Source organism: Lutra lutra, chromosome X (assembly GCF_902655055.1).
Source record: "Lutra lutra chromosome X, mLutLut1.2, whole genome shotgun sequence".
NCBI lineage: Eukaryota > Metazoa > Chordata > Mammalia > Carnivora > Mustelidae > Lutra > Lutra lutra.
In genome coordinates, this window is record NC_062296.1 from 49,154,445 (window position 1) to 49,178,993 (window position 24,549).

The 24,549-nt window shown below is 47.7% G+C and overlaps 1 protein-coding gene across 1 annotated transcript; it reads right to left on the reverse strand.

The window, feature by feature from the left end:
* Positions 1-447: 447 nt before the first annotated feature.
* Positions 448-23,843, reverse strand: GCNA (germ cell nuclear acidic peptidase). The gene is made up of 11 exons (XM_047716809.1): positions 23,691-23,843; positions 20,803-20,857; positions 13,525-13,571; positions 13,083-13,119; positions 10,658-10,740; positions 8,574-8,921; positions 7,305-7,380; positions 3,942-4,086; positions 2,429-2,567; positions 1,482-1,686; positions 448-1,216 (listed from the first exon to the last, which is right to left on the reverse strand). Exons 2-11 carry the CDS (start codon positions 20,853-20,855, stop codon positions 970-972), a joined length of 1,380 nt encoding a protein of 459 aa, XP_047572765.1. The 5' UTR covers positions 20,856-20,857; positions 23,691-23,843; the 3' UTR covers positions 448-969.
* Positions 23,844-24,549: the final 706 nt, after the last annotated feature.

Genomic DNA, 24,549 nt, shown 5'->3' on the forward strand with positions numbered 1-24,549 from the left:
CTCTGCCTGCTTCTCTGCCTACTTGTGATCTCCGTCTGTCAAATAAATAAATAAAATCTTAAAAAAAAAAAAAGGGTTGCTGATAAGCTGACCTTAAAATAAGATTCTCTTGGATTATCCAGGTGGGCCCAGTGGCTTCACAAGGGTCCTTAAAAGTGAAAGAAAAGGAGCAGAAGGAGGGAGAGGGTGGGGGAGAGTGATGGAGAGAGAGAGAGAGGGAAGAGAGAGACAGATGTTGCTGGCTTGAAGGATGGAAGGGGGCCACAAACCAAAGAATGCTGGTGACCTCTAGAAATTGGACAAGATGAGGAAATGGATCCCCAAACCCCAGGGCGTCCAGAGAGAAACACAGCCCTGCCCACTCCTTGATTTCAGGGTCTTGGATGAAGGTCCTGAGGGTTGGTTCTGCGCTAGGCACGGGGTGTCAATGAACTGACCCCATTTAACAAGCAAATTTCAGGAAACATTTTATTTATTTTTTTGTCTTAATAACAATTATATTGGCTCAGCACAGGCTTATTCAATGTCAAGAGCAACTGAATTCATGAAATATGCTTGTCTTTTATGTCTATTTAAGTATAACATGTTCTACCTGCCAGCAGCCCTGGTCTTGGAGCGCGGCCTTTAAAACTCGATCACCTCCAGCATCCTTCTCCTTCTCTCCACCTGCCCCTCTTGAAAATGCAGTTTGTGTCTGAATTGTGTTCTACATGTTAAAACTATGTTAAGAGTAATACCCAGAGTGGATCTGATCCAAAGGGCTTATGAGTACCTCAAGGGCACAAAATTGCTTAGTAGCAGAATCCTTGCCTAAGAACAATTCATCATTAACACTATGAGGCTATAAAGAAATGGTTTAAATCCTAATATTCCTAATATTCACCACTTATCAGAAACAGATATTTTTCTAAAACTTCTTAGCAGTTAAGGGGGGGGGCTCAGCCTACAGAAATGCGCCCCCAGACAACTTCAATGATCCTGCCTTCGCTTATCGGCATAATCCTTGCTCAGCCGCCTCATCACATCCCCATGGCTTATCCCTTCCGTCTCATGCTTAATCGTTCTATAATTCTCCTGCACGTACTTAGCAAAGGGCCTCACATGGGGCGCAATGGGGGTTCCATCCTTGCGAGTTAGCGGCAACATGACCAGAGGCCCCTTGCACTGGGCACAGATAAAGCGATCGGTGTTCAAGGATCTGGTATAGCGGCCAACCCTAATGAGGAAAGAGACACCACACAGCAAACTGATCAGCCAGCGGAACTCAGCGTGTTCTCGGAGCTGCTGGCTGGGGGCCCAAAGCAAGGCTCTCAGGCCAGCTCCAAGTAGCAGAGCATGGAGAAAGAAGACGCGGAGAGGAGCAGAGGTTTACTCCACAAGCAGGCCAGCCATGGGCTTACTAACGAAACCACGAAGGGCCAGTTAGCTGGAGGCCACAGCAGAAACGTAACCGAAGAGAAGTCTGAGGTGGAGGGTCTTACCTGGTTTTGCACCGAGTACATTCATAATGGATCCTGTAGTTAATCTTATAGTTATGGCAGCGGGTAACCATGGGCAGCTCCGGGTGCACCATGTTCGATTTCTTGGCATAATACTTCCATGCGTCCCCATGAGAGTCACGGATGCCGTCAAGCAACCAGGAGGCTGCGTGGCATATCTCATGGATCAAAGTGTCCCGGAGACGGTCTTGGAAGAGGGATGGAAAAAAATCATGAGCACCTGAACCACTGCCCTCCAGTCTGCCCCCAACCACCTGAGACCCTCAACCCTGCCACACACGAGCCCCAGGTGGCTTAGTAGGAAAGTGACACGGTGATGTGCTGGAAACTGAAAGGAGCGAGATGAAGAATGAGGTGACAGGGCCCCACACCTGGGCAGAGGCAAAGGAACGAGGATAGAAGGGTCATTTTGAAGATCTGGTGATTGGCTAGCTATGGGGGTAAGACCTTGAACCTTAGTTACCGGGTGAATAGAGACACCGCCGCTGGCAACAGGGGAGCTACCTGCAGAGAGACAGTTAGCCTAATCGAAAGACAGCCAAGCCGATAATCGTGTCCTCTGAGCAGAGGCACCTGGGTGGCACAGTCCATCGCTTGATTTTGGCTCAGATCTCGATCTCAGGGTAGTAGGACAGAGCCCCATGTCAGGCTCTGTGCTCAGCATGGTCTGCTTCAGATTCTCTCTCTCCCTCTCGCCCTACTCATGCTCTCTCTCTCTCTCTAAAATAAATAAATCACTCTCTCTAAAATAAATGAATAAATCTTTCCTGAAAATTCTAAAAATAAGAAGTTAATGCCCCCGGAGCAAGGCGCAGTAGGCCCAGCTACCGAGGAAGGACAGGTAAAGCTGTGGCATAGGCTGTCAGGAAACACCAGTATGTAAGAGTCACTACACAAGGAAAGGGCGCAGCCAGAAAGCTGCCTGTCACCTGCGGAGTCGCAGACTTTCAGGGAAATCTCGATCTTCGCGTAACGCTGCTTCTTAGGGTAACGGGTCTCACCCGTGGTGCATAAGCCAGCGGTCCTCAGCATCTTTTTATTCCAGCCAATATCAATTTTCTCTGGTAGCTGAGAACAAAACAGCGAGCAAAGTGAGTCAGCAAGCAGTTTCAAGCAGACCAAAGACTATTCACTCAAGAGCCCTGCAAGGGGAGTGCCTGGGTGGCTCAGTGGGTTAAGCATTTGCCTTCGGCTCAGGTCATGATCCCGGGGGTCCTGGAATCGAGCCCCGTGTTCAAACTCCCCATGGAGAGCCTGCTTCTCTCTCTGCCTCCACTCCCTCCCCCTGCTTGTGATCTCTCTCTGAAATAAATAAATAAAATCTTAAAAAAGAAAGAAAGAAAGTTCTGCACATCTAAACATTCTGGGGAGAGTAAAAGCCAGGCTGAAGCCCAGGTGAAAATGATGCACAAGCCATCAGGACACAAGGGAGATGGCTGAGGGTACACGCACACAGGACTTGAGCTGCCCCACATGGGGACACAGGTCAGGGGCAGCCAAGGAGAGAAGGGCAAACCCCACTGAGGCAGGAGATGGAGCCCCCTCCCCTCCCAGCATAAGAATGCAGAGATGAAACTGCACATGCACCTCAGTCCCCTCATCAGCCATGTGATGTGACACCACTGTCATGAGGAGTGACTTCCCCAAAGCTGGGGAACCTGGTTGTGTCAGCAGAAATAATAAAAGTCTGAAAATCCTAACAACCGCTGAGGCTCTGTTCTAGACACTTAAGGCCTAGGCCTAACAATAGTTCTGTGGGGGCACCTGGGGGGCTCCATCAATTACGTGTCTGCCTTCACCTTGGGTCATGATCCCAGGGTCCTGGGATTGAGCCCTGCATCAGGCTCCCTGCTCAGCAGGGGAGTCTGCTTCTCCCTCTCCCTGTGCCCCTCCTCCCCCTGCTCATGGGCTCTCTCTCTGACAAATAATATCTTTAAAAAAGAACAATAATTCTATGAAGTAGCAGGTACTATTATCGTTCCCATCTTACAGATGAGGACACTGAGGCAAAGAGGGGATAAGTAACTTGCCCAGGCTCACAGAGCTCCTTCCCATTATCCTTCAACATAAAGCCTCTCTTTCCAGATACTCAAGGATCAGCATACGCCCTCTCCACTCCCCACACACAACTGCTGCTCTCTCTGCCTACCATCCCTCAAGAACCAGAAGTCTTACTTCCTGCAGGCAACCTTATTTCCTGACCAGTTGGGGCTCTCAGTGATTTTTCTGCCTCTGCTGATCTCCTGTGCTGGTAACAGTCTACCCATAGATGATTAGCCACAAACACATGTGATTTCTTTCACCTACAACTGCATCATCTCTCCATGTAAGCTGACACTTCTCCAGAGCCGGAAATACACAGCTAACACATCCACACACCTCACAGCTCCCGAGAGCGCCAGGTGTCCAGCAGGTGCTCATCTAGCGCTCATTCGTCAATACCTTTTTATTAAACACCGAACTGTTAAACAGGGTGTAGATTTTCTGAACCAGGCTATCCTTATTTTGCTTGAATTTCCTTCCAGAATACTGCTTCGCGTTTTCCAGGTCACGCAGGAAACATCCAGGTATTTTGCATGTCGCTTTCCTGCGAAGGTTAAGTTCAACTGAGTTATGTACAGCTGGAGGAAGAAATGAGAGAAGTGCGCACATGCGGGTCATATCCACAGAGACTCGGAAAAGGTGCCAGTTCCTCTTCCTTCCAGCTCCTTGTAGGAGAGCAGTCCCCAAAGTTCCACGCATAGCCTTTTTCTTTTCGCTATTTGCATTCTCAGAGATGTGAAGCCTGTGGCTTCAACCTCAGCAGGAGTGATCCCACTCCTGTATCCGCAGTCTCGAGCTCTCTCCTGGGGGATCCAGTTCCAAGTTGACAAGGTCCCCAGGTGTACCGCCAACTGATTAACCTGAGTACGTCCCCTGCTCGGTGTGTTTTGTTAGCGGACTTCTGTTATACCAAGCCGAAAACCTCAGAGACATCTTAAAATCCATTTTTTCCCTTGCCCCATATTCAAATAAGCTCAAAAACCACAATCTCCTTCTCATCTCTTCCAGCCAGACCTCCTTTGCACCCCACAGTTGCCAGCCTAGTTCAAGTTCCTCTCCCCTCTGGGCCTTGCTGCTACAGTGTTCCTCTGTGTTCCTCCCCTCCAGGCCTTTTTTCTTTCTTTCTTCCTCCACCCCAACCCCCCCACACACACACACTATTCCGTCCCTCCCCAGCTTGCCATGACTGTGTAGCCTGGCCATTCAAGGCCCAGGTCAATCAGACCCCAACCTCTGTCTCTAGCTACTATTTCCACCGTGGCCAAGATGGGCAAGTTAAATGTTCTCTGGACAGGAACTGTGATTTCCCGCAGTCTGTTCATGTCTGGGCACAACCGATTCACCCCTGAGCCCTAGAATGACCACGTCTCCAGCTCTCCTGAGAACCCCCATCCATGTAGTGTTTTCTCCTTTGCAGAGAACTTCTTGTTGCCTTATCTTATTTAATCCTCACCAACACCCTCCAAAGAAGCGATTGCTATTCTCATGATCTCTACTTGGCAGACAAGAAACCGAAGGTCCGAGGTCAGGTGACTTCCCCAAAGTTCACAGAGACCCTGGATCTTTGGACCCAAATCTTGGGGTCTTTCCCATTAGACCCCTACCGCCGCCCCATCTTTTGAGGTCTAATTGCACTGCACAAAGAATAGTGCTAAGCACATGGAGGACTCACACTTGTAATAACAATTCATTTCACCCTTTAATCCTGGCCACAACCACCCACAAGTCCCAAGAGATGAGCCCACTGAGCGGCACAGATGAAAACAGGAGCAAACACACGTAAGCTCTGACTTAATGTCTCTGACTTAATGGAACTCCTGAGACGGGGATTTTGCCGGGACACTCATGAATCCTGAAATCACAAAAGAAGCCTTCTGGGAGGGGGCTGGGGTGGAGAGGAAATCAGAACAAAACCAGGCCAAGGCAGCTCAAGTCAGGGTCCTCATCCCCCAGAGCCCGAGACTGGTGACGAACATGGTCTGCCTCAAATTACCTTGTACTGAAAGCAAATTTGCATCCAAAAAGGTAGCAGATGAAAACCCAAACCATCTGCAGACCTCAGCAGAGAAGGGGGGACTCCCCCCCCCCGCCATTGGCACCTAAGTCGAGCAGGACTTGTGGCTTGGCCCACCTTCCCCTCAATGCCTCTGCCACCTCACTTACAGGCAGAATACCTCCACATCAGAGGAACCAGCAAGACCCCAAATGGGTACATCAGACGCCATGACCAGCGAGCAGCCTGTACAGGAACAAGGCGAGGCACAACAGGAAGCCCGCAGACTACCACAGGAAGCGCCAAGGCAACTGTGAGGAGTCCAAACACACTAGTCTCCTCGGGCTGATGCGGAGGACGCCGCCGCCCAGGGGCAGCCTCCTTCTGTCACACCACAGCAAAGCAATCTGGGAGCTGCCCAAGACATGGGTGCCTGGAAGCAAAGGCAGCTCATGGCTGTTATCTAGGAACCCAGAGAAGATCCTTGGCTGGCCACAGATCCACCCGTGAGAGAACATGCCAAACGATGAGAGCTGCTTCTCTGAGCGACAAGTGCAGAAGCAGAGAGCGCCTCTCAGCTCAGGTTCAAGTGGCCCTGCTGTGCCCGTGCCTGTCATGTCGTTCTTCTTCTCCCCTTAAGATGCATTTATTGTGGGGCGCCTGGGTGGCTCAGTCATTAAGCGTCTGCCTTAGGCTCAGGTCATGATCCCAGGGTCCTGGGGTCGAGCCCTGCATCAGGCTCCCTGCTCAGCAGGAAGCCTGCTTCTCTCTCTCCCACTCCCCCTGCTTGTGTTCCCTCTCTCACTGTGTCTCTCCCTGTCAAATAATAAATAAAACCTTTTAAAAAAAAGATGCATTTATTGCTTCAAAATCCAGGTATAAACAAAACCAAAACCAAACAAGCAGACAGTCCTTCAAACACATTTCTTGTCTTGTAAGATAGTTCGGATGTAAGTATGTATGACTCCTGAACACGAGGAAGAACGAAGAAAATTATGCCTACTACACCGTCTTTTTAAGGGGAAAGGTGAGAACGTCCTGCAATCTGAATGAAAAAAAAAAAGTGTCAGTTTTTGGCTTCCTTTAAAGTATTGACATGTCTTTGGTCTAAGTGACCTGCTGTTCTCAGGACCAATTCCACACAGCCTAGTAAAAATAAAGGCACCATGAGCCATCAGTTTCGCCCTGATGTTTAAGCTTTCGAAATGTTCAAGAACATCAACAAGCTGTAGGAGTAACTGGAGGCAGCCAAAGCACCGTGAAAACCCGAAAAGCAATCTTGACTGCCCCCTCCCAATTCCAATGGATGGGGACATATCCACTCTGCCTTCCCGCCATCTCCCCTGTGACTGCTTTGGTTTCGTGCCCACTGGTGGCAACAAGGTAATACGTAGTCTGAAGAAAAGTCTCATGTTTGGCTACACGTGAGTTTTTGACCTGAGTTTAAGGACCGAGGAAAGGCCAGCACTGATGTGGGGGCCAAAGGGCTCTGGACCCACCCAGGGGAGCACAGGAATTGTGATGGGGTACCCGTGCAGGGCTCTCCTGGGGACAAAAAGAGGTGGGGAGCAGTGCAGTGTCTCCACCTCCTCTCCTCCCTCCTCCTCCCAATTTATGCCCCCCCAGTTCAGGGAAGGAAGCCTTGTCCCCTCCCCAACCAGACTCCTCCATCCCCTGGAAGACCCTCCCACAGGTACGGTGGACCACTTCACACGGACGGGACAAAGGTACCATTAATTCCCACGCAGCTGAACAAGAACAGTACATACCCGGGCGTGCGTTTTTCAATTTTTCCTGCACCGGGCTTCTTCTTTGTAGGCGCACGTCTTTTGGAGACTCTCACAGCTGTAAAGATAATAGCTCATCTGTACCCTGAAAGCTAGGCCCATCTAGAACTGGAAGAAAGGTGCACCCAGGAGCAGCCCCCACAGCCACACCCAGAGCACCATCTAGAAAAGGTCTGAAGCCTGCATACTCTCCCATCAGTTGGTGACAAAGTCTCCCTGAGTGAATCCCAGAGCTGTCAGCAGAGTAAGCTGGGTACAAGGCTCTCATAGGTACAAGGACTATATAATGAGGTGATGTGAGCCTGCCGCTAGAGGTCAGATTGTGTGGGCAACTGAGGCACAGGCGGCATAAGGAACAGGGTGGCACATCTCATGCACTTGCCCTAAGGAAGTGGCTCAGGGGTGCCTGGGTGGCTCAGCCAGTTAAGCGTCTGCCTTGGGCTCAGGTCATGATCTCAGGTGCTCAGATCAAACCCCTCATCTGGCTCCCTGCTTGGCGGGGAGCCTGCTTCTCCCTCTGCCCCTATTCCTGTCCCTTTCTCTCTTCTCAAATAAAATCTTAAAAAAAAAAAAAAAAAACAATACAAGGAAGCATCTCAGATTCTAGGGTAGACCCTTCACTCAGCATACAAGCCCAGCCTGTGTGTCTTTGGTTAGCCCCCATTTACTGCTGACTGCTCTAGCCAGAGACTTCCGTAACAGCGGTGTCATTCGTTTACTGAAAAAAAGTATTAAACATCAACTATGTGCCGAATACCAAGCTAGACCCTGGGAGAGACTTGAAACTGAAGAGTCCTCCCACCCAGAGGCTCATCGTCCACTGGGGGGCGGGGGACAGATTCAGAAACACATCATAAGACAGCTGGGTAAGTGCTTTAGCAGGGACAGGCTCTGAGAACTTTGGGAACCCAGGAGGGAAGAGTCTCTCTGATGTCCGGCTCCCTACAGGAACTGACAATTGGGCTGGGTCCCAAGAAAAATGGCATCTCCTTAGGATGAAAAGCACAGAGAGAAAGTGTGCCAGATCGAGGGAACGACAGCTCCTAAGACACAGTTTTTCCTCCCCCACTTCCAGAAAGATCTTTTTGCCTGGATGGCTATCTCCCTTAGCCACCAGGAAGCTGCTGAAAGGCCTAAGGTCAGTAGGCAGGACAGACCTCTCAAGGGCAAAGCAGGCCTTGCTGGTGCACAGGGAGAGAGGAGAGCAGGGCGGATTCGGGAGGTTGGGTGTCCTTGAGGTGACTGGCTTACCGGGTGTCACACATATATTCTTGGTCTTACTCTTCCTCTTCCGTGGCTGCTCCACCACAGGTGCGGGCTTGTCATCTGTAATCTCTACCTCGGCTTCGGCACCGCGTGGTGGCTGGCCCAGATTTTCACCACGATTCAGCTCCCCAGCATCATTAGAGGAACCGCTTTGGGAGACATTGAAGACCTCCATCTCTTTTTCCTCTGAGGCAGTTTGGCCCTGATCATACGAATCCTCGTCTATTATGAGCACAGGGCCCTCAAAATCACTGTCATCATCGGTAATAACTATTGGCTGCTCCTTGGTGGCAGGCTGCTCCTCGGTGTCTGATAACACATCCAGAATCTCATCTGAAATTCACGAGACACGGTCACATTCATATACTCCCTCTGCCCACCCCACACACTCAACTTCAGATTATCGAGCACAAATGAAGCAAGCTGGAAATGGGGACGTTCAGAATCACAGTTAAGAATCTGTTATCTGGTTGTTGAGTGTGCTACTACAAACATTGGGGTGCATGCACCCCCTCGAATCTGTATTTTTCTATCCTTTGGTAAATACCTAGGAGTGCAATTGCTGGATTGTGGGGTTGGTCTATTTTTAACTTTTTTTTTTTAAGATTTTATTTATCAGAGAGAGAGATTGACAGAGAACATAAGCAGGTTCCCCATGGAGCTGGGAGCCCGATGCAGGACTCGATCCTGGGGCCCCAGGATCATGACCTGAGCCAAAGGCAGCCTCTCAACCAACTGAGCCACCCAGGCACCCCTATTTTTAACTTTTTGAGGAACCTCCATACTGTTCTCTGACGTGGATGGAGCTAGAGTGTATCATGCTAAGTGAAAACAAGTCAGTCAGAGAAAGACAAAAACCACAGGAAAAATCATTGAGAGGGGACAGCTAGCAGAACAGTAGCAGACTAGGGTTCCAAGCCACCTCTCCTTTCCCTGCTCTGATAACACAGGTTAGCCAGGAAACTCTGACCAATGGTAGCTCTTTGGTAGTTACCAAAGAAGCAGCCAGCACTTTAAGGGTGCAGGTACCTTAAGGAGAGGCCTATGGGTCATGCCCTATCTTTGTCAGAAGTGAACAAAGATCAATAAAGTACCATCCCTAAGGCCAAAGAGGCTCCTAGTCTTGGGGCACCTGGGTGGTTCAGTCTGTTAAGCATCTGACTCTTAATTTCGACTCAGGTCATCATCTCGGGGGTTGTGAGATCGAGCCCCACATCAGGCTCCACACTCAGCGAGAAGTCTGCTTGCCTCTCTCCCTCTGCTCCTCCCCTGCTCTCTCAGATAATTAAGTAAATAAATAAAATCTAAAATTAAAAAGAAAAAGCTCCTCATCTTCCTACTTTTCACCCCCCTACTGAATAGGTTCCCAACTGTGAATACGGCTCCCTGCCTCTGGAAAGGTTTTTAAAAGAGCCTCTGAAACCAAAGGGGCAAAGAACTGCTGCGGGAAACAGGCTCCAAGAAGGACAGAAATCTCCAGAAAATATATGCAGAATGGGGAAAGGCAAAGACAAAGAGCTAGCTGGAGAAAGCAAGGGTTCCCCCGAGAAGTCACAGTGGGCTGACTCAGCACCATCACCTAGCTAAGTCTCTCCCCAGCTGGAAAGAATGAGCCCACACCTCTCACCTTCCCTCTCTCTGTCATTCCCACACACAGAGGATGAAAAAAATGGCGGGGATGGGTGTGGGGGGAGGGTGGGGAGGGGAGCTGAGCAGCCTTAATACCTTCCTAGTGTCAGCTCCTTTCTTCCCCAGCCCTGGTCCCTATATATAGGTAGGAGGGGAACCCTGTATGTAGGTGGCCAGAACTCTATGGAGGGGGATGACCAAGAGCTAAAGTGCCTAGAACAGTTGCTGCTACGTTTGGAAATTCACCAGGGAGGGGGTGTGTGTAGGGAATCTATCCATATCCACATCCAGCACCCACGAGGGAAGAAATGGTGGCACCTGCTACTAAGCGGGTGCCAGAATCGAACGTTTGCTGACGCATATCCTGACGCGTACCCTAAAACCACTGTGTGATGGGGATGCCGATCTCAGCTACTTCCCTCCGTTATGAGTATACTTGCCTTCGCTGCTGATGTCAGATATGTGAGCTCTGACCTTATCACTGAAGTATTCGTCTTCAGAGTCAGAGTCAATCACCACATAGCTGAGTGAGGAGACAGGGAAAAACAACAGTGAAACGTCAGCACTATGGTCTTCTTTTCACGGCCTTTCCTAACTCCTCCACCATGAACACGAGCACCTGAAAATGTTCTATTGCCGTTCCCCTTCTTCAGAACTACTCAATCATTATTCCCGATTTTCCATCTTTCAACCAAATCACTAAATCTGGCTCTATCCTTGGGAGAGGAGCTATCTGTCAAGTACTGAGTGAAATGGGCTGTCCAAAGGCATGTATGCCAACAGTTCTGGTGCAAGGCAAAAACGGACTAGGCAAATGTTAATTTCTATCAGTTAGTGGACATTTTCCTTTATGTTTACCTGTTACAGTCACAAATCCACTAATCTACTTCTACCATATTCACATTTAAGCTGCCAGGTTGAGGGGCCTTGGCTTTCCTGTTGGTCACTCCCTCCTTAAAACTCTTTTTGGGATTTCCAAGCTACTGTTCTGTTTTGGTTCTCTTCCTGCCCCTCTATCCACTCCTTCTCACTAACCTCTCTTCCTCAGCTCACTCCCAGGCTTTCTCCACAGTGCCTTCGCACCAAGCTAATCAATTCCTAAGGACTGCGTGGACGTCACCTATCTGCCAACGCAAGCCATTATATCCAGGCCAACTGTGTGCCTGACTTCCAGCTCCACAATTCTAACTTCCTACCTGGTATCCCGTGGGTAGGGCGGACTCGCAGTTCGCACGTGCAGGAATAGCCTTGCCCAGTGTTTATTGATGGCATCTGTTCTGACGGGTCTGGCAGTCATCCTGACTGATCCCTGTCTGTACTCAACCGGTCGTTAAATGTTTTGAGGATCGGCCCTGCCTACAGGCCCCTCCGTTTACACAGGCCCAAAACTGAACTCAGTTCAAGGAAAACTGAAAAGCGGAAAGCCCCCTCCTTCCCCAGTTTCACCCTTCCTCCAATATCCAACTTACAGTAGCCTCCAGGGACTAGACCAAGAGCTGTGGGCATTCCCAGCAGGCCCATTAAAACAGATTTTCTCTATGTTCTTGTTCAACATCTATCCCTTGGAGGCAGGAAGAAACCAATTTTTCTATTTAAAAATTAGACATTTAAATGTATTATCAAGGGGCGCCTGGGTGGCTCAGTGGGTTAAGCCGCTGCCTTCGGCTCAGGTCATGATCCCAGGTCCTGGGTTCGAGCCCCGCATCGGGCTTTCTGCTCAGCAGGGAGCCTGCTTCCTCCTCTCTCTCTGCCTGCCTCTCTGCTTACTTGTGATTTCTCTCTGTCAAATAAATAAATAAAATCTTTAAAAAAAAATAAATGTATTATCAAGTAAGGACTTTATTATGTATAATACTGGAAGCCACAAAGAAACTACAATAAAGCATCTGAAACCTAAATGATGACCGTGATGAGCACCAGATGATGGACAGAAGTGCTGAATCACTTTATCGTACACCTGAAACTAATAGTACACTGCACGTTAACTATATTGGAATTAAAATTTAAAATTTTTACAATTACAAACAAAAATACTGTAGGGGGTGCCTGACTGGCTCAGTCGGAGGAGCGAGCGACTCTTGATCTTGGGGTTCAAAGTTCGAGCCCCATGTTGTGTGTAGAGGTTATTTAAAAACAAAACAAACAAACATTTAAAAAAAAGTCTTCAGAAAGATAAAAATAAAAAATAAAAAAAATAGGGCAACCCTGTTGGGACCCCTCTCATTCTTGAGAGCTTTTTCTATCTTCACTTAATAAACTTCTATTGCTTTACTCACAAATAAATATATAAATAAATATAAAAATATTGTCAAAACACAGAACTTTCAAAATTAAAGAATAAAATAAAATGTAAATGGCAGTGATGAAAAGATCCTGCATCTCCTGTGATTGTGGTAATGTTTACACTACCATATACATTTGTCAAATTTGTCAAATTTCACTGAACTGTACACCTCAAAGGGTGAATTTTGCCATTATGTAAATCATGTTTCAACACACCTGCTATGGTAATTCGAGGAGTCAATGTGGAAACATCAGTTACCTAGCATCCTATTTTGGATTTATTCCTGTAAATTTTCTTAGCACCTCCTACAGTCTGGCACATGGGCCCATAAGGGCCTGAGGAGTAGAGAGTGGAAATTAGAGGACAAATCAATCACAAAGACATTCCGAGAAAGAAAGTGACCGATTAGATAACAGGCCTGGCAAAAAGATCTAATACTCTGAACCCGGCTGTGAGATCAGATACCTACTATGACCCTGAACATAGTGCTCAGGGAGGAAATGTGTCGTTTATTTGTCAATCTCCTTACACACAACATCATTCCTCAACAAATGTCAAATGTCGCTAATTTTCCTACTCACCTAAAGTTCCTTTTCTGCTCCTTCTTTTTGGTTCCAACTAAATCAGAGAAGGAAAGAGTGCGTCAGGAAGCATCTGAAGGAGGATACAAGCCTAGTTACCCACATCTTTAACTCCCTAAAGCCTATGTCCAGAAGTTAGGGCTGGTCAAAATCGATGGGAGGCTTATATCCCCCCACCCTATGTGAGCTAGAGAGGAAATAAAAGTCAGGATACCTAGAATGAAAAAGATCAAGGTGGCAAACCAAGCCCAAAGAACTGCCTCTGCTCCTAATAGCAGGGAAATGACCTTCATCTCACCAACGTGGAGAGAGACCCTAGAGGAGATAGACCCTGGACCAGCTCACACCAAATGTCCCAAACCACATTTCAGTGATCTTCACAAAGACAGGGTCAAGTTACGCCTTGAAACGGAAATTACCACTTTGAAGCGATGCTACTTACAGGCCTCAAACTCTTCATCACTGCTTGAGTCCACAGTAAGAATGCAACTGTGAAAAATGAGATACGCATTGTTATAAAGGAAGGCCAATGAACATCGTTCGCAAGTCCATGAGCAGAGGATCTCGCATGGAGAGAACCACCCACCAGAGTTTCTGACACGTGTGAAAAGTTTTAGGGAGTTAGGAAATTAAGACCACAGCAGGGGAGGTGAAGAAAAATTAGGAGCAACAAGTTGCTCAGTCTACCGCTGAATCGAAAATAGGGGAAGGATGTTCGTTGAGTATCATCAGCTACCAGCAAGAAGCCTGTTTTCTGCCAAGTGACCTATTCCTATGTAAAGACATGAAAGTGGGGGGGCTCCCGGGTGGCTCAGTCCGTTAAGCATCCAACTCTTGGTTTCCGCTCAGGTCATGATCTCAGGGTTGTGAGATTGAGCCCAAGGCGGTCGCCACACTCAGAGGGTAGTCTGCTTGAGGATTCACTCTCCCTCTCCCCACACCCACTCTCTCTGTCTCTAAAATAACTAAGTAAATCTAAGAAAAAGAGGAAAAGAAAGATATGAAAGTGATTTCTGAGACAAGGGCCACCCATGAAAAGACCCAAGGATGAAGAGATTACAGGTAAAAATCAAAAGGACCAAAGAGGGAGGAGGACACCTTGTAGGGCTTGACTGGTTTGAAGAGGGCCTACGGGGGCGTCTGAGTGGCTTAGTGGGTTAAGCCTCTGCCTTCAGCTCAGGTCATGATCTCAGGATGCTGGGATCAAGCCCCACACATCAGGCTCTCTGCTGAGCCTGATCCCCCCGCCCCCCCAGCAGGAAGAGCCTGCTGCTCTGCCTACTTGTGATCTCTCTGTCAAATAAATAAGTCTTTAAAAAAAAAAAAAAAAGAGGGCCTACATACTGGGACTGTGGTCTAGCTACATCGGCAAATGCTGAAATCCATTTCTTGGGGGGCAAACCAAGGGGGATTGCCCCAGCTGCAGCTGCTCCCTGCAATGAACAGTGATGCTGGGGCCCCTTGCTTCTTTGCCCCCCCCACCCCCGTAATGCGCCGGGCTGCTGCATAGGACCTAATCACAGGTTATCTTAGTTAGAGTGACACAGAGCTCAAAGAGGAAACCAAAAAGCACTAAAGGTGGACCTATAGTTCCATCAAGTTAACCTTCGGCGTTTCTTGGCAGTGTTCATTTTAACCTTGAGATTGGTTATCAGATTAACAATATATTGGACGGATAATATTTTTATATTGGGTTATAATATTGCATTGAAAATATTTTTTTCTGTTTTTCAAGATACATGCTGGCTCACCCCCCTTGGTTCATTTTCCTGCTCATGTATCTGTCACTGTACACTGGACTTACTCAGGAGTAGACCTCAAATTTTTTTTCCATGTTTGTAATTTAAATTCAATTAACATATAATGTATTATTGGTTTCAGAGTCAACTTTTTTTTTTTTTAATCGGAGAAAAAAAAAAAAAAAACTCTTGCCGGGTGTAAGGTTTCCCAGGTATGGGTCAAAACGTGACCTTGGTTCTCTTTTCTTAAAAAGATTTTTTTAAAAGATTTTATATATTTGTTTGACAGACAGAGGTCACAAGTAGGCAGAGAGAGAGAGAGGAGGAAGCAGGCTCCCTGCCAAGCAGAGCCTGATGCGAGGCTTGATCCCAGGACCCGGGGATCATGACCTGAGCCGAAGGCAGAAGCTTTAACCCACTGAGCCACCCAGGCACCCCAAGATTTTTTTTAATTTATTTGAGAGTACGTGCGAATGGGGCAGAGGGGTTAGAGGGAGAAGAGAATCTTAAGCAGACTCCATGCTGAGCACAGAGCCTGAAGTGGGGCTCGATCCCAGGACCCCGAGATCATGACCTGAGCTGAAAGAGTTGGAGGCTCAACTGACCGAGCCTCCCAAGTGCCCTGGTAATTTTTAAAATACAGTATTTCTGCTCCTCCATCTTGTAGTATTAAAAAACAAAAACAAAAACAAAAACAAAAAACAAAGTACCTTAGGTTAAAAAAAGACTAGTCAGTGGCCAGGCCACCAGAACTACTAATTGGACTTTGGTTGATCAGTGAGAAACCAGTCCTCCGCCCCTGGCATTATGTATTTCAGTAGTCCTTCTGCCTTCAAACTGTTAATGACTTTACTCTGTTTATGACCTTGTCTCCTAAGTCACTGGGAAAATAAAGCCATCAGACAGGAACTGCTTCATCCTCCCACCAGCAAATCTACCATCCTATCAGCAACTACCCCCGATCCTCTTATTTCTTTATAGTTAACAATGAACACAGTGTTCGCACCACCGTCTCCAGCCAAACCCTCCCCTACACTTTGGATCTCATCCCCCTCCCGCCTTCTCAAGGATTTTATTCCTCCAATTTTCCATTCTGTGTTGCACTACGGTCCCCTCTATCCTGGATCATTTGTTCCACTATCCTAAGACCCCACATCCCCCAATTTTATATTTCCAGCCTCCAACTCTCCACTGAGCTCCAACTGTCTGAGTGACCTCTTGGACATTTAATACGCATCTGAAACATCACATAGCCAGTATATTATTCTCAATTTCTTCCCTCAATCCTGTTCCTATAGGAGACTGACCAATCTCGGTCAATGGCACAACCATCTGCCCAGTAACACAGACCAAAAACTTAGGGGTCATCCTTAATTCCTCTCCTGATCACACATCCAATCCATCAGCAAGATTTGCTGGCTCTACTTCTAGAATACATTTCTTTTATTTTTATAAAGATTTTTATTTATTTATTTGACATAGAGAGAGACAGCAAGAGAGGGAACACAAGCAGGGGGAGTGGGAGAGGGAGAAGAAGGCTTCCCGCCAAGCAGAAGGACCGACGGAGAGCTCGATCCCAGTACCCTGGGATCATGACCTGAGCCGAAGGCAGACGCTTAATGACTGAGCCTCCCAGGTGCCCCTGTAATACATTTCATCTCGTCTAAGCACAAGTACCACTAAGAAAGAAAAAAAACACTACCAAATGATGACAAACTATCAAATGTATAATGGATCCCAATTTCAAAACTGTGGGGAAAAAAAGTCTCAGAATTGGGGTCTCAGATCTCAGGGTCCTGGGATCGAGCTCCACATCAGGCTCTCTGCTCAGTTGGGAGCCTGCTTCCCCGCTCTCTCTGCCTGCCTCTGCCTACTTGAGATCTGTCTCTGTCAAATAAATAAATAAAATCTTACAACTTTACTATTACCACCCTATTCTATGCCACCATTGCCTCTCACCTAGACTTCTGTAAATAAGTTCCTGGGCCTCAGTTATAAAACACACACACACACACACACACACACACACACACCACTCATATTAGGGTGTCTGAGTGGTGCAGTCAGTGAAGCACTGGACTCTTGATTTCAGCTCAGGTCATGATCTCCAGGTCGTGAGATCAAGCCCCCGCCAGTATCTACACTCAGTGAGGACTCTGCTTGAGATTCTTTCTCTCTTCCTCTCCCTCTGCCCCTTTTCCCCCACTCTCTCTCTCTAAAATAGATAGATTTTTTAAAAAAAGAACCACTTACCTCATACGGCTACTATGAAAATTAAGTAAGATAATGTCTGCCCTCCTACAGGATCACATACCTCTCCCACATCACGGCATTTATCACACTATACCGTAATTGCTTCTTTACATGTTTCTATCTCCCATCCCACACAGTAAACCATACAAGGATTCGGAAGTCAGTACTCAACTATCAGGCTGAATAAAAGAATGAATGAATCTCAAAAAGGGTCCCTTTTATTATTTTCCACCCTCCCACCCACAGCCCCATAGAACCTTATTTTTATTTTTTTTTAAGATTTTATTTATTTATTTGACAGAGATCACAAGAAGGCAGAGAGGCAGGCAGAGAGAGAGGAGGAAGCAGGCTCTCCGCCGAGCAGAGAGCCCGATGCGGGGCTCGATCCCAGGACCCTGGGACCATGACCTGAGCTGAAGGCAGAGGCTTTAACCCACTGAGCCACCCAGGCACCCCTAGAACCTTATTTTTAAAAGACTTGGCCTGAAAAAAAAAAAAAGTCTTGGCCTGAAAGATCTCACCAATAAGGTTCTCCATTTAAAAAATTAATTACACATGCCATTTACACGAACCTTACATGAAGGTTATGTGAGGTACTGAGTGAGCCCAAAGAAAAAACAAACACACACACACACAAAAAACAGTCATCTGCATTAATGAAAACACAGTGCCCAGGTCCTGAGACATAGTGGTCCCGACTTGCAGCGAGGGTGGGTGGGGAGACTGGCCAGTCAATATCCAGCCTCAAGGGCCACCTCCACCTAGAACTCCAGGATCTGGTCTTCCCAGCTGTGGTTTCCAGAACTTGGGTCTCTCAATTCTTCATCAAATGCTAGAGGAAAGACTCCTGTTAACCAGCTTTGCAAGGGGAGAACTAATAATGCAGACTGCCTGTTCACTTCTCAGGAGAACTAATGCCAACCACCCGCCCAGGGCATTATTTGGGGCAAGAGAATGAGAGTCAGCGGGAGAGCTGAGAATTTTACACTGTGCATTTTTGAAAATGCACATTAATTTTTCAGCTGAATCCTGCAACAAGTATCTTTGTCCATTTAATTACTTTTATAAAGTGGATTTATAAAGTTGATTCCCAAACGTCAAAGTCATCAAAAACATGACCAATTTTATGACTCTTGGTATATTTGTTTAATCATTTGCAAAGGGTTAGATCAGTGCATGGTTCAGGAGCATTACTATAATAGGATAATTTTTTCTCATTTACTAATTTAGTAGGTAAATAACATTAAAATTTTCATTTCTTTTTATTACTTACGATGTGTATTTTCCAATGTTTATTTGCTGCATTCTTTTGCTAATTCCCCCTTCCGTTTTAATGACTATCAACTGTTATAATGTTTACCAGATAGCTTTCTGAGTGATTAAAAAACACTGGAAAGAGGAGTGAGGGAGAGGAACACTTTGTCCCTGTTCCTCCAAGAGTCCCATTCACCAGGAATAAACAATGTGTCTTATTATTCTTCTAGAAAGTTCTTAAACATAAGCACATACCAGCACAAATCAAGTGCACACATCTTTTAAAATAAATAGTATTATGCTACACAGATTGTTCTGTCACTGGAAGTTCTTCACTTTACGTACCTTAGTAGTCTTTCTCTTACCAGAACATACATTTCTTACCATTTTTTTTGGACGAACAATAATTCATTCAACTACACCCTTAGGTCACTTAAACTTTTTCCAAATTGGTGCTATTACAAACAATCCTGCAACGAACATCCTTGTGTGTATTTCTCTGTGGACTTGTAATTCAATCATACATCCTTCTATCCCAGAACTGAACCAAGACAAAGTATCAGCCTGTACATGTCTACATATGATGAAATAAATATGAGTTATAGGAAGAAGGGACATGGGAGAAGGGGAAAAGGAGTCAAGAGCAACTAAATGTAAACACACAGAAAGGAATGTATGACATAACCACATTTATGCACTTCGGTGTATGTGAATGTGTGTATATACACACACACACACATATATATATATATATATATATATATATATATATATATGCACACACACACAGAAATTAAATAAAATTCTTCTAACAGGGAAAGAAAAAGTCCTAGTAATTACTGGGTCAAAGGACATGGGCATTTACAATTTGGATATTTCCAGATTGTCCTGCAAAAATGTTGCACCAATTTACATTCCCACAATGACTGTAAGAAATTGCCTGTTCTCCTACAAATTCACCAACTCCAGTTATTACCATTTTTTTAATTTTTGCCAACCTGATATATGAAAAACAGTATCTCATGAAAATTTTTTTCACTAAATATAAGTTAAGGTGAATAAATTTTAATGTCTATGGGCCAACACTATTTTTTTCCCTAAGAACTATCTTCTGATATCTTTGGCCCATTTTCCATACGTGTGTTCACCTTTTTTTTAATTGTTGACCTGTAAAAGTTCTTTGTAGATGAAGAACAACAGCATTTTATCATGGGTAATGTGAATACTTTTCCAGTTTGTCATTTTTATACTTCTGTTTGATATCAAACTGAGGTTTCCCCCACTCCAAAATTATTGGAAATGAAATCCACCTGTTTTCTAACATTTTTAATGATTTCCTTTATTTTTAAATATTTTACCCATGTGTAATTTATTTTGTCGTAAGGAGAGATGAAGAATCCAATTCTCATTTTTTCCCAAATGGTTAGCCAATTATCTTCAAATTATTTGTTGATGAATCCATCTTTTCCCCACTGATTTGAAATGTCATTTTTTTATCATGAACTAAGTTTTCATATTTGGGTATTAGGGCCGATTTCCAGACTCTCTGTTCTATGGTTTCTGCTTTCTCCCGTATTATAGGCTTACATGCTTATCTGTGGAGGAAATCAGGGCAGTGTCCCTGGAGAGCAAGACTTCAGAGATAAGGGGCGCCTGGGTGGCTCAGTGGGTTAAGCCGCTGCCTTCCGCTCAGGTCATGATCCCAGAGTCCTGGGATCGAGTCCCACATCGGGCTTGCTGCTCAGCAGGAAGCCTGCTTCCCTTCCTCTCTCTCTGCCTGCCTCTCTGCCTACTTGTGATCTCTCTCTGTCAAATAAATAAATAAAATCTTTAAAAAAAAAAAGACTTCAGAGATAAGACAATGATCTTAAAATACCCCCTTATCATGGAGAAGATAAACACTTCATCTGTGTACCTCTAGAGGGCAGCACAGTGAACAATGGGATAGAAGCTCCTAAGACAAGTTTTAAGTTCACTAGAATGAAGAACTTTCTAGAAATTACACATATTCAACAATGTACTATGTTGTTTCATGGAGTTTTATGCTCCTGGGCACTAACAGAGACATTATATATATAACAGCATTCGTGCATTGATTAAGAGGCTGGATTCCTATGTGATTCTAAGGTTCCTTTTTTTTTTTTTTAAAGATTTTATTTATTTATTTGACAGAGAGAGAGCACAAGTAGGTAGACAGGCAGGCAGAGAGAGAGAGGAGAAAGCAGGCTCCCTGCCAAGCAGAGAGGCCAATGCGGGACTCGATCCCAGGACCCCGAGATCATGACCCGAGCCGAAGGCAGAGGCTCAACCCACTTAGCCACCCAGGCGCCCCTCTAAGGTTCCTTTTTACAATTCATTCTATAACCAAGTTATATACTCCGCAGACTCGAAAGAAACATACACTTTTTGAGAAAGTCATTTGGCCAGCACAAGTATAACTAAACTAAGAGAAAACAGAATTTTTCAAGTCTCACCAATCATCATCCTGGATCTTAGATTGGCCAGCTGCTTCTTCTGACATGTCCATGTCTACAGTCAAAACAAAAATACACTCTTTAAAAAACACCAAAACTCAGAACCAACATTTCTTTTCTTTTTTTGTAGGCCCCATGCCCAGCATAGAGCCCAACATGGGGGTTTGAACTCACAACCCTGATATCAAGACCTGAGTTGAGATCCAGCCGGTGGCTTAACTGACTGAGCTACCCAGGTGCCCCCGGAACAAACATTTCTACATTCTGCATTTATCTTTGAGCAGCTTATTCACCCTAATTTGAGGCCAAAGCTCTGCACTGTGAAACGAGATGTATTTAAATGTTTGTTGCAGGCTTTTCCTGGCTGGAGAAAACTAGAGCAACACCCTCTCCCACCATGCCCTGCCAAGGTTCTCTGCCAATCAGAAACCCCAAAGCACATGGCAGTAACCTCAACTGCCATCTTATAGCGATGCACCAGGATAATCCATTCATTTATTAGTCCCCAGAGAAATTTTCTCCCCATTGTAAGGATTTAGAATGCACTAATCCCCATTTAGCCCCTGGCCCATGAGTATCTTCTCTCAAAAGGGATTCCCACTACCCCCATCCCCGCTGGCCCACCACTCTCCCCACACGTGAACTCTCCCTACTCCCACCTCAAGCCCCAGAGTCTTCCACCTATCTGGCTTTGACCCCTCTCCACTCTGCCATCCCTCCACCTCTCTATTCCTATTCCCAGGCACTCTTACACAAACCAGCCCACTACATACCATTAGCCAACCTCTACTCTCCCCATCCCTCTACTGTACCCACTGCACCAATGGTCTTACATGGGACCAGGTCACCCCCACCCCCAACTGCTCTCCACCCTCCCCCAATCCCTTTATCTCCCTAAGTTAGTTTTCTGCCTCAGCCTATCTTGCATAAATACAGCCTCAAAACCTTCACTTACTCCGCCAGGACCCCCCTACTCCCCCCTCGGGTCCCCAGGAGGCCTTACACCAAGAGGCCAAGACCCCACCCCCAACACTTCTGCGGCCAGCCAGTCTTGCACCAATCAGGTCTCGACACCTCCACTCTCCACCCCCACCCTCCTGCCTGCACCTCCCCCCACCCCTCGAGGTCTCAGACCCAACAGGCCCAGACCCTGCCCCCAACACATCCACGCCCAGCCAGTCTGGCACCAAGGAGGTCTCCACACCTCCACTCGCCACCCTCACCCTCCCGCCGCACCTCCCCCCACCCCACGAGGCCTTAGAGCCAAAAGGCCCAGACCCCAACACTTCTGGGGCCAGCCAGTCTGGCACCAATCAGGTCTCGACACCTCCACTCGCCACCCCCCCCCCCGCCTGCATCTCCCCCCACCCCACGAGGTCTTAGACCGAACAGGCCCAGATCCCGCCCCCAGCCAGTCTTGCACCAATCAGGTGCCTCGACACTGCCACTCATTCTGCACCCCCCACAACTCCCCCACCACTTCCCCCAACCCCAGAAAGTCTTATAGCAACAGGTCCAGACTGCGCTCCCTACACATCCGCGGCCAGCCAGTCTTGCACCAAGGAGGTCTCGACACCTCCACTCGCCACCCCTATGCTCCCGCCACACCTCCCCCCACCCCATGATGTCTTAGAGCCAACAGGCCCAGACCCCGCCCCCAGGAAGTCTTGCCCCAGTCAGGCCTCGACACCACCACTCATCCCCCCTCCCAACAACCCCCCCTCCACTGCCCCTAACCCCAGGAAGTCTTAGACCAATAGGCCCAGGCCCCGCCCTCAGCCAGTCTTGCACCAATCAGGCCTCAACACTGCCACTCATTCCCCCCCCCTTCCCCGCAACTCCCCCTCCACTTCCCCCAACCCCAGAAAGTCTTATAGCAACAGGCCCAGACTGCTCTCCCTACACTTCCACGGCCAGCCAGTCTTACACCAATCAGGTCTCAACACCTCCACTCGCCACGCCCACCCTCCCGCCTGCACCTCCCCCAACCCCACGAGGTCTCAGAGCCAACAGGCTCAGACTCCACCCCCAACACTTCCGTGGCCAGCCAGTCTTGCACCAATCTCTGCACCTCCACTCACCACCTCCACCCGCCTCTATCTCCCCCAACCCCAGAAAGTCTTAGACCAAGGGGCCCAGACTCCGCCCCCAGCCAGTCTTGCACCAATCAGGCCTCGAAAATGCCACTCACCACCACCACCCCCCCTTCACTCCCCCTCCTCCCTCTCAATCCCAGAGGTTTTATAACAACAGGCCCAGACCTCCTCCCAGCTCAGCCCCCCCAGCCAGCCTGCCTGCAACCAGGCATACACCAATCCGGCCTCAAAACCTCCACTCACCAGGCCCTTACAACCTTCTCACTGCAGCTAGCGAATCAGACAGCCCCCTCCGCACCCCCCACTCCCCGCACGCACTCCTACCCAATCTCCATTTGCCCACATTTCCACCTTCATTCCCACCTCAATTCGCCCGCCAGCCTTCCGGGATCAGGCATCTAACACCCCCACGCCCTCACCAGCCCTCCACCTCCCCTTACGCTGCAATCTCAGCCAGTTTTTCCACTGCTCAGGCCTAGGCGACCCCCACCTACAACCGTACACCACCTCCCCCAAGCCCCTTCTCCCTCATGCCCCCAATGGGATCTCCACAACCCCCCTTCCTCATCTTCACTTCAGTGGAGTTAATATCGCTAAGAAAAAATTAAAATAGCTTCCTCTAAAAGCCTTTTTTAAAAGTAGAAGTCGGCAAAATATTCTGCCATAATCTCAGTCCCAAGGTTCATAGTCAGGGCATGTGGCGGTCTTGATTTTAATTAAGCCCGCTCAACTAGGGTGAGCTTCAAGACTGTTCCCGCTTCAGTAACCACTTAAGCCCCACCAGCCGCCTACCTGCTCCGGGCGCCTCTAGTGTGGCCGATCGTCGCCCACCTCCAGCTGGTGGTTGATGCCAAGGGAGCTCCTGAGCAACTGCGAGGGGACGCCAGGCGCGAGACCTTTTATAGATCTCGGGCTCAACGCGGGGGTGGGGGGGTGGGGGGATAGGAACTGACGTGTTCTCGTTCTCCCTGTACCCACCTATCACAGTGTGGTGTGCGGTGACGGGGCAAATTTAAACTTCGCGCCTAGGAACTCAAATTTGGCGCCCAGCCGCAGTGCTTCCGGAGTCAGGTCTATCACTTCCACGGGTGTTGCTTATTTTGTCACAGAAAGCGCTATTTCGCGCCGAGCTCTAGTCCCCGAGCCGGCTTCTGTAGTTTGCCGATCCCTTAATTAACTTTGCGGTGACATGGAAGAACTGGGCTGAATCTTCCCCAAAGCTTCATCTTTGTGAGAATGTGGATAAAGCAAGCCCGGTTCCTTGCCGAAATCGCCCAAACCTCTAAGCCTGTTTGCCTGCCCCCCACCCACTACTGTGAGCTAGGGGGGATAGGGGAAGGCCACCTAGACCCCTAGATAAGAACAAGGCACCAATCCAACAGCACCTGGCAACACTTGCTTCCAGAACAATTGCTTCCAGAACCCTCCAGACCCTGGAGATAGAGGGGTTGGTTACTCGAAGCTTTTTGGCACTCGCTCCGAACACACCAAGAAAAACAAACCGGGGGGCGCCTGGGTGGCTCAGTGGGCTAAAGCCTCTGCTTCGGCTCAGGTTGTGATCCCAGCGTCCTGGTCCTGGGATCAAGCCCCAAATCGGGCTCTCTGATCAGCAGGGAGCCTGCTCCCCGCCTCCCACCGGCCTCTCTGCCCA

Excerpts from the sequence above, each read along its gene's own strand:
- GCNA (XM_047716809.1), bottom strand. The coding sequence starts at position 20,855 with ATGGACATGTCAGAAGAAGCAGCTGGCCAATCTAAGATCCAGGATGAT. Across the intron at positions 13,572-20,802 it reads AAGATCCAGGATGATGATTG|TTGCATTCTTACTGTGGACT; the intron begins GTGAGACTTGAA and ends CATTTTTCACAG. Across the intron at positions 2,568-3,941 it reads GTTCGGTGTTTAATAAAAAG|CTACCAGAGAAAATTGATAT; the intron begins GTATTGACGAAT and ends TTTTGTTCTCAG.